The 10,584-nt window shown below is 39.2% G+C and overlaps 1 protein-coding gene across 1 annotated transcript; it reads left to right on the top strand.

The window, feature by feature from the left end:
• The first annotated feature begins 5,101 nt into the window (after positions 1-5,101).
• Positions 5,102-7,478, top strand: LOC114616180 (beta-defensin 4-like). The gene is made up of 2 exons (XM_028761696.1): positions 5,102-5,182; positions 7,109-7,478. The coding sequence occupies exons 1-2, from the start codon at positions 5,125-5,127 to the stop codon at positions 7,297-7,299; spliced, it is 249 nt and encodes an 82-aa protein (XP_028617529.1). The 5' UTR covers positions 5,102-5,124; the 3' UTR covers positions 7,300-7,478.
• Positions 7,479-10,584: the final 3,106 nt, after the last annotated feature.

The raw sequence follows: 10,584 nt of genomic DNA, 5'->3' as shown, positions 1-10,584 counted from the left end.
TCTAGAGATGAACAATAAACATCTGAATAAAAACATATGCTGAATTACGACCATAGAAGTAGTTCATTTGGTAGAACATTTATCTGGCATGCATGAAGCCCTGGGTTCGATCCCCAACACTGACTAAACCTAGGTGTGTCTGCCTGTGCTTGTAATCCTAGCACGTTGGAGGTGAAGGCAGGATGATTCAAAGAGGAAGGTCATCAAACTTGGTAAGCAGCCAAGGATGACCTTCATCTTAAGGGGATGTGGGCAAAGGTTCACCACAAGGTGGCAGTAGCCTGCAATCTGATTCCTGGCAAATTCAGCCTTGCTCTCTATCCTCTCAGGGGACTGGTGGATGGCAGTGTCAGGCAAGGGTGTTTGGTAGTATCCTTCCAGCTCTGTGCTGTAAATGAGGGCATAAAGTCACCAGGACATCTTGGTCATTGAATAGGGGATTAGTAGCAAAGACTTTGAAGACAGGTTGACTTTGTTTTCCAGTGATAGCCTGTCACTTCAGTAGCTAGGTGACCTCAGTCCTAGGTTCTGAGGTTTTCCTGTGTGAAGTTGAGTCCTTCTTCTCTGACAGATTTGTGAATGAGGATTAAATGGCATGACTCATATTCAAATGATCAGAATAGAGCCAGCTACAGATTGACAATGCTCACTGCTAAACAAAAATACAGCCTTCTAGGCAAGGGTCCAGGAAAGGAACTTACAGTGAGAACAAGATGATAAAAACAACAACAACAACAACAAACAAAAAAACTTTATTCTTTATTAACATTTTATAACTTGTGAAATGTAATAAAAATAAGAGCTTTAGGGGACTAATAGCACAGGCTTGTAAATGATAAATTATTCTAGTTGTTACAAATTTGTAACAAAAAAGTTCTTAGTGAAATACATTAACTATTGATATGTGATGTTTCTGGCCAACAGTTTTACAGATTCATTTCTTAGATCGTTTACATAGACTTTGAATCATTTACACATACTCTGAGCAACTTAGTTGCTTTTCTATTAAGATCAGGTGATGTACTGTGGGGGAGTGAAGGGCATTTTACAGGCTATGGAAATATTAGGACAAGTTATTATGAAACAAACATATTTCTATATCAAACATATTTCTAGAGATGCTGATTATTTTTAAAAAAACTAATTTAAATTTCTTTGATAATTTTATACATAAGTACTGCATTTACATCATTTCCATTTCTTCCTGTGACTTCTCATAAAATTCATGACTCCTTTAATTATTAGTGTTATACACACACACACACACACACACACACATACACACACACACACACACACACACACACACACACATATATATATATAGCTATACAGCCATCTGGGTTCATTTAATGCTGTTCATGTGTATATGTGTTTAGAGCGAATGCTTTGGAACTGGATAACCTATAAGGGGGGTTATTTCTGGAGAAGATTCTGTCTCAGCAGCCTTGTGAGATTCCCCATATCCGTACTGAAATGCTAATTAGTATTGTCAATGTGCAGGACTTGTTTAGGTAAAACTTATTTTTGAGATTTCCTGGGTGCAGCTTCCTTGTCATATATAGAAGATACAGCTTGTAGCTGACGTCCTGGTCCCTTGGTTCTCACAATCTTCCCACCACTCCTTTGGTGATGTTTCCTGAACCTTAGGTGAAGGAGTGGTGTTGCAGGTGTATCAGTCTGGCATGCAAACATGGCGCATACATCTTGAAGATGACGATTCTTATAAAGATTCCAATATTTAATTATTTAAATGCCTCAGTTTTGTGTATATTTGAATTTAATTTTACTTATTTTCTTTTAAGATTCATTTATTTTATGTTGTGAACTATTATGTGAATTATTATGTTGTGATTCATTTATTTTATGTTTTACCTGCATAGCTGTGCACCATGTGACCACGGAGATCAGAAGAGTGGATTAGATCTCCAAGAGTGATGGATGTTTGTAAGCCACCATATTGGTGCTAGGAACCAAACCTGGGTCTTACACAAGAGATAGACCAGTGCTCTTAACCACTAGGGCATCTCTTTGGCTCCTGAATTTAATTTTAAGTGAAAATGTACACCGTGGGGTTTTTACATTCCTGCTGGCTCTTTGTGTAGGTAAGGTGGTGAACTCAATTCCCTTCTATAGAATAGTTTATTCCCCATTCTGTTGCTGGATCCAGTTGCTGCCTCCTCTCTGTGGAGGAAAAGTGAAAGTTAAAGTTATCACTCTTGCTAACAATGGAATTATCTGAACTGTCATAAGAAAACATTCTTAGATGTTGACCGTCTCCATACATTTGATCCCCATTCCTGAGATTGTACTGAGCTCTTGAAGTTTCTAAGGTCTTGTAAGAGTTTTAAGCGTGCTGGACTTTTCCTGCCCCTTTACGTCCTTGGTTTGAGGTCATTCCTTGACTGTTGCTGGGACCTTTGGGATTCCAGCCTAGAGCTCAAGTCAGAAATATCGTTTGTGTACATATTCTGGGATATTTCCATTGGTGGATAAATAAGTAAACTTTCCAAGGTTGGCCCACATGGAGACCGTTCTTATTCTCCAGAGCTGGTGTCACAACTACCACGACCATCACCAGTCTGGACCCTGGCATTCCTAGACTGTTTCTGAGATGCTCAGAATGGCCAGCTCAGCCTTGCCGTCTGGGCTAGAGCCTGTGTAGCCTGTCTCCAGAAGTGTCCAGTCTTGGCAGTGCTTGCTCCATTGTCTCATTGTACTTCACTTAAAAGTGTCAAGTTCAGAGAAAAGAAATAGGCTAAAATGACAGCAACAGAGTATCACACCAAGCACCACCCTCCTTCAGTTCAAGGGAACTTTTAAAATGGTGAGACCTTCTCTTTGATGTATTTCTAAAACTACTTTTAAAAAGAAACACTGAAACTATTGTGCTGAGACATTTTATTTTCCATGATCAAATCCAGGAAAGACTGAAAGCCCTTCAGTAGGTTTTCCCTTTGCTAGGTGGCTGAGCCACTTCCTAAGGAGATTTAGACTCTGTTTGCTTTTGCCTGGTGTCCATGAGAGGTGTGGGGTGTCTTTATCTCCCTTTAAAAGAGAAAGGTCTGAGTCTACTCTCCCCAAGCTCGCAGCTTTGTTGGTTACTATGGTTACTATTGTACCCACTGCATGAAGCTCATAGGAAACTAAAACTCATTCTAAAAGCTGCACCATCTCATCTCCAGACTTTGGTAAGATTTTTACCAAAATCTGCCTTTGAGGGAAAAATCTGTTCTGGAGATCTCTTTCAAGTGGACTTAGTAGGGTGAATACGACCACAAGAAGTCACTTTAGCCCATGGAAAGTGACAAGCATGAGATGCAGTCACAAGAGTTCTTGAAGAGATGTTCAGAACACTGTCCTCAACAGCTTGGCTGATGTCTCCATCTCCTAGATGAATTTGTCCTCAAAGGAAGAAGGGAAGGGGCAATACCTGCTCCCTTCATCCCCACTCCTCTCCCCGAGTGTTTCAGATTATCGTTGCTCCCTTTTTAAGTCAAGGCCTTCCTTATTCAGTGAGTTCAAACCAGGATAGACATCATCCAGGAAAGAGTTACTGGCTGCTCCCTGGGATTGCAACAGGACTTTATGGGAAAATCACATTCTCATGGGTGGATCTTTAAGTGACAGAGCATTGCTTTAATAGTAATGGGAGGCAGTTGAGTCATCCAGAAAAGGATGAGTTAGAATTAATGCTAAGCACACTCGTGGAAACCACTACCTTCTTTCAACCTCTAAGACCAATAAAGCCTCTTCCCTATGTTACGAGATTGTTTGTTCAAAAGTAAAGCAAAGTCTATTAATAAATGACCACACTAACCTAAGTCAAAGTGTGTGTTTACATTGAAAATGACCCAGGTGGGAAAAATCAATAGGTCATGAGATCCTACTTATAAAACTGGGAGGTACAGGAATACGGACCAGATACTTCTTCATGTATATAAATAGGTCTGTGATGTACAAGGGAATTTTGCCTAAAGAAACATATGATGAGATAATTAGGGAAAGGTTTGATGAAGTTCCATGATTAAGAATTAAAAAAAATTTTTTTCCAGGTGGTGGTACACACCTTTGATCCCAGGACCTGGAAGGCAAACGGGTGGATCTCTGTGTTCCAGGCCAGCCTGGTCTACAGAGTGAGTTCCATGACAGCCTGAACTGCACAGAGAAACCTTATCTCAAAAAAAATTTTTTTTCCCATGGTACTAGGTAGTGACCCATAAGCCTAGTGCGTGATAGACAAATGCTATCCAACAGGAGGTCCTCTTCCAGAATGCCTTTTCCTCATACCAGTTTGAGAAATGACTTCTAGAAGTTGCTCTGGCTGGCCACAAAAGTAATTATGTAGCTCAGGCGGCCCTCCTGCCTTAGGCCTTCTGAGTAGGTTATTCATTTCCATACCTGGCTTGGCTGAGATCCAGCACACTCATCACCTACCTGGTGGCTGGAACCAGGTACTCACAAGTTTTTTCTAGGTGGGCATGGGGTTACATGTTCAGGTAACATGTTACCAACTCATTGCTTTCTCTGAAACAGGAAACTGAACACCTATCTGACTCCACATGCATCACATTGGGTGGATGGTGAGTTGCTGGAGGTTTTTAATAGTAAATGAATTTCACCTTTGTGCAGTAACTTGGAGAAATCTATGGGATGAGGCCCACGTTCTGCCCTCAAAAAGCTTGTGGAACCTTGAGTTGGCTCATTCTGTTGCATTTAGCATCTGAGTATGACCAAGCCCAGAGGGATCTAGGAGAAATTAGTCCCCACTGAGGCCTAAGCCTGTTGCCAGACTCTGAGATAACTAAGTCACGTGTCTGAGGTACAGGCAAGTAAGGTCTAATTGTAACCAGTAAGTCTGTCCCAGGACAGCATGGGCCTCTTGCACCTAAGAAGTAGAGCAGAAAGCTGCTCTTGGTGAGCAGTGCAGGAGGAACTCATAAGACTGAGGGTGCTCTTAAAGGGCCACTCCTTGACAAGGGACTTAAGGTGCTCTGAGTTTCATAACTGTAATTCCTGTGGTTCTAGTCAGTGTAGAATCCTATGCAAGAGGCAGCTCCTGGCACTATATAAAGCACTGAGTTCATGTCCCTCTGCATCTCTGCATCTCACCAGACTTCAGTCATGAGGATCCATTACCTGCTCTTCTCATTCCTCCTGCTGCTGATGTCTCCACTTGCAGGTGAGACAGGGAATAAGGTGGTCTTCTCACTGAAATGAGAAACATCTCCCAACCAAGTGTGTATGTCTGCATGTCTCTGTGTGTGCCTTTTTGTCTCCTTCTCTAAGTGTGCTTGTCTGTTTTTGTCTGTCTCTGTCTCTCTGTCTCTAATCTACTTATTGCCTGCCTTCCTTCCTTCCTTTCTTTCTTCTAAGCTCATTTTAGACAATGTGTGTTGTGTAAGTACTAATACAAACCAAGGACTCTTTCTTTTTATCTTGAAGGAACCTAACATAGACTCACACTGAGCTGATCTACAGTACCAGACTTCCATTTCCTAACTCCTGGTGCTAAGATTAAGATAATGAAACAAGTTTCTTATAGGTAGTTTAAAAGTAATAACATGAAGAATGTTTGATTCATATCTGAAAAAAGATATTCAATTACAAATCTTTATATTTAAGGGGTAGAGTCTCTGTTTGCTCTAGAGAATCCTTCAGAATAACCAGTCCAGCCTCTATTTGACAACTTTTTCTCTGCCTTCCCATATAGAAGACCCTTAAGCACACACTGTCTACAGGGATAACGAGGCTCATAGCTCAGGGAGGCTATGGATCACAGCTTCCCATGCTCTACCTAAATTTTATTTTTTTAGAAAAGGTTTATATGCTTTTAAATTATGTATACATATATGAATCTGTGTATGAGTATGTGCCAAGCACTACAGTACCCACAGAGGCCATAAAAGGACATCTAATATCTCAGAGATGCAGTTATAGCCACCTATGGACTGCCTGATATGGTTCTAGGAACTTATCCCAGGTCTTCTGCAGGAGCGATGTGCACTCCTAACTGCTGAGCCATCTTTCCAGACTCCAGATTGTACTTCATCCTTGACATTATGTAAACAGAAGAAAAGGGATACTCTACTCAAGAGAGGGAACTAAAAATTAAGAGAGAACATGAAGTGAATGAATGAAGCAAAGGCCTCAAACTGCATCAAACAGAAATTATGAAGAGAAAAACATAATTTCACTAATTTTATTGATGGGTTCTGGTTTACAGAGGACCATCTCTGTTGCATGAGATATTTAAACACACAATCTGTCTGACATTTAGGTGAATATGAAGAAGGGAGGGCAGAAAAAAGAAGGATGAGATTAAGACCTGGTTTTAGACATTAGAAGCTATCAAAAAATGTTCAGTTTTACTTTTGATTTTCATTGTAAGTTACTTAGGAATCACATTATCATTAAGCAAATCCTATACCCTGAACTTCGGGTCCAATACTTAGTTTGAAGTAGGTACCTGGAAGTTAAAACACCTTAGTGAAAAACAGGAAGATGGCTCAGTGATCAAAAGTAATTGTTGTACAAGTATGAAGATCTGAGTTTGGATCCCAGTATCCATGCAGAAGCAGAGAGAGTTTCTGGTGCACATCTGGCCAGACAGACAGCCAAACCTACTCGGTCAGTTCCAGGTTCAGTGAGAGACTCTGTCTCTAACAATGAAGCAGAGAGCAATTGATGAACACATCCTGTGTCAACCTCTACCCTCTTTATGTGTCTGCACACATGTGTGTACACACTCATACCCAATGCCTCTTTCTGATATTAGTACAGGTGACTTGAGTGTGGAAAAGGAGTGTAAGGCTTCGGTGAGACAGCTGAGGACTCACACAGAGTCTTTCCTGAGATGGAGCCTGTTGGCTCTGAAAGTTCCAATCAGTCAGGGGTGGACCAGACCCTTCAACATTTGTGTTCTAGGAAAACCAGCACTCTTTAGACAGCAGCAGTGGCCAGAATTGGACTCAGTCCTGCTAAAACTGACATCGCAGGTTTGGGGGTGGGGAAGCCTGCTGGGATTTACTGAGCACGGTAGCACAGTGATCGGTATTTCTGACCTGAGGCTTTCAATTCTAACACGTGTTTTTCTTACTTCTTCCAGCCTTTACCCAAAGTATCAACAATCCAATAACATGCATGACCAAAGGAGGCATATGCTGGGGACCGTGTGCTCGTGGTTTTCGACAGATTGGCAATTGTGGTCATGCTAAAGTCAGATGCTGCAAGATAAAAACGATAAAAAGACCAAGAACCAGTGAGACAAATAAATTGCCAGAATTTGCTCTTCCATGAAGATGCACAAAATAAACCAAATTAAAGTTCTTTGATCACATTCTCTAACTCCACTACCAGAGGACACAGCAGTGTCTTTTGACTTTTATGGCAACCATTTACACAGTGCATACATGAAAAATATCATACAAATAAAATTAATAATAATAGTAATAATTATAATTTTAAAAATAGGGTCATGGAAGAAAACAATCAGCCTTTACACACATGAATACATGTATTCACTTGACCAAGCCAGCTTAGTCAGTCAACAGGTTTTATAAGGCAGGAGTGAGGATTAAAAAGAAAAAAAGACAGATTTCAATATACTAACACAGTTAGAAAGTGTGCAACCAATACAACATACATTAAATACCATAGAAGAAACAAAAGTAATTTTAACATGGACAATTAATAAAAGATTAGGAACCTTAACACACGCACTAACATTTGTTCGAAATCCAGATCCTGTCACAATTTTCTCTATAGCCAATGTAATTTCATAAAGAGGTACAGCTAACTTCAAGATATGCTGTTGGAAATGGCCTCCTTCTGATTGCCAAAGGCCTATGGACATCTCCCTTTGCCCAGTGTTGGATTGATTCCCTTCCCAGTCAATAACTCGAATTTTATTGCAAACATTAAACTACATTGGGGGTTGACTACAACATTCTTTCCATGTAATAAATTTGTTAAATGCCAGTTCCACATTCTGTCTGGATTCAGACCCACAAGGCCACATCTCATGAAGATCAGGGGCAGGTCCTTCATAATGTTTAGGAATCCCTATCTCTAGGCTTTGAGTTATAGTTTGTGAAACGTTTTTCTTCCAAATTTGAGGAAACATTGAAATACACCCATCATTCTTACTATTCTTCACAAAGCAAACAGGAATCCCATCACCAAATGAATTGAAAGTCATTATCGTCTTGTAAGTTGACTCCCCTGTCCAGGGAGAACCAAGAAATTGAGTATTATTACTGGTCATGAGAATCTTCAGTTTGAATCCTACTGCTGAATGTGTCAGCGGTGGGTCAGCAACATAGGTCCAGTGGACATCAGAATGTGTGCTAACTATCATCATTTCAGAAAGGGAATCAGCGGGAGGGTGGAGTTGTTCCATTTGTTGCATCTACTTTTCTGGCAGACATTGAATCCCATGTTCTTCCTGTGAAAAAACACATACATGCCCTCTTTCCCATATGAGTACAGGGTTGAGACCATCCCATTGGCCTGTCATAGGATCCTTCCATTTCACTGAAGCATAGGTAGTGGAAGTGTAAGGATGCCAAAAATGCTCAGCAGCTGAACATCCATCAAAATCTAAATTTTAAAAAATTTAATAAAAAAAGCATGATTTAAATAGTTTTGTGATGTATGGGAATATAACGCTTTTTTTTTCTTAACGAAGGTATTGCTTTAATGTTCCATGGGTTCATTCCATAATACCTTGTCCTTGAGGATTATAAGGAATCCTAGTAATATGGATAGTATTAAATTGTCGACAGAAAGTCTCAAATGCTCTGCTGTAGTAGCCAGTTCCATTATCTGTTGTAATCTTATTTTGAATTCCAAGCATAGAAAAACTACGCAACCAATGACTAATTACATTTTTAGTTGCGTCTCCTGTTAATGCAGTTGCAACTAGAAAGCTTGAAAAGGTATCAATATTCATATGTATATATTTTAATTTTCCAAAAGTAGAAATATGAGTAACATCCTTTTGCCATAATTTATTAAGTACCAGTCCTCAAGGGTCTATATCTTTATGTGCTATAGGAAGAACCTGAGGACATTGAGGACAACTGTTTCCGGTTTGATCTGTGCATTCGCTAGAAATACTATAGTTGTCTCAAGCTGTTACTATTTTGATGATGTAAAAAAATGAGAATGTTTGGCTAATTTTTCCTGTGTAAAGCCTATGATCTGCCTTGTATGCAAATATCTGCTGTGATGTTGTCCTCTCTATGGGGTCCAGGAAATCCAGTATGAGCTCTTAAATATCCTATAAAGGAAGGGACAGTATGTTCTCTCAAATTAAGTTGTATTTGTATAAACAGTTGCAAAATTTGAGAATTAACACTATCTAAAAAAGGAACAGTTTCAAGCAATTGTAAACCATGAGCTATATATTGGCTATCAGTATACAAATTAAAAGCTTGATTTTGCAGCATTTCTAAAACAACAGCAACAGCACAATGTTCAATTACTTGTTCTGAAGCAGGGGGAAACTCAAGAGAATGAACACGTGATCCAATTTAATATACACCTTCCCATTAGATGAGCTATCTATAAATACATTAAGTGCATTTTCTATGGACTGAATGATTCCAAATTGAATCATGTAAATTTACTAAATTGTAAATTTACAGGAAATTTACAGGAAATAAAAAAAATAACATGTAGGCAAACTGTAACAATCTTTCTTTTGGATAATGATTATCAATTTTGCCTGAAATATTTGCACATGTAATAGGCTGAATATCAGTGTTCTGCAATAACCGTTTAATGCTGTTTGGAATAAGGAACAAATATTTCACCAGGTTCTGTCCCAAAATACTTTGGAGAGTCTATCCTACAATCCTGTATCAGCATGGTGACAGCTCCATAATAGAGTATTAACACTTTTTTGGAGAAGAAGAAAGATCAATCAATCCATATCAAGGGTCCCATTTGCAAAGAAATGCTGTGGGTACATGTGCTGTAGCACAGATGCAAGCATCCAACAATTGATTACAGTATATACCGTATCTGTTGTTGGCTAATAGCTTCCTCTTCTTTCTCAAAAGGTATTTGTCTTCAGCAGTTAATTAGAGAATTAGGATTTGCATCCCTCTTGAGAATATCAAACAGAGGCTTAAGCTCTCCTGTGGTGAGCTTAAGGTGAGATTTTAGCCAATTAACATCTCCTAACAACTTATGAAAATCATTTAAAGTAAGTAAGTTATCTTTTCTTATTTGAATTTTCTGCACCACGATCTGCTTAGGGTATAACTGATGACCCAAATATTGAAAAGGATATTGTCTTTGAATCTTTTCTGGAGCAACAACTAATACCCAAGATTTTAAAGCTTGTTGTATAAGAGCAAAGGACTGTAGTAAAATTCTTTCAGAATGATCAGCTAATAAAACGTCCGTATAATGAATAATATACACAGAAGTACTCAAAGTCCTAACCTCTTGTATTGAAGCACCAACAAATTTTTGGCACAGTGTAGGGCTATTAACCATTCCTTGAGGCAAAACACTCCAATGATATCGCTTCATGGATACTTTAAAATTACAAGTCGGCACACTAAATGCAAA

Source organism: Grammomys surdaster, unplaced genomic scaffold (genome assembly GCF_004785775.1).
Source record: "Grammomys surdaster isolate TR1022 unplaced genomic scaffold, NIH_TR_1.0 308853, whole genome shotgun sequence".
NCBI classification, from domain to species: Eukaryota; Metazoa; Chordata; class Mammalia; order Rodentia; family Muridae; genus Grammomys; species Grammomys surdaster.
The sequence above is the reverse complement of the archived record's forward strand: the minus strand, read 5'-3'. Positions and strand labels throughout refer to the sequence as shown.

What these genes read in the sequence shown, in the direction of transcription:
- LOC114616180 (XM_028761696.1), top strand. Translation starts at nt 5,125, where the DNA reads ATGAGGATCCATTACCTGCTCTTCTCATTCCTCCTGCTGCTGATGTCT. An exon ending in GCTGATGTCTCCACTTGCAG is followed by an intron (nt 5,183 to 7,108) that starts GTGAGACAGGGA and finishes TACTTCTTCCAG; the next exon opens with CCTTTACCCAAAGTATCAAC.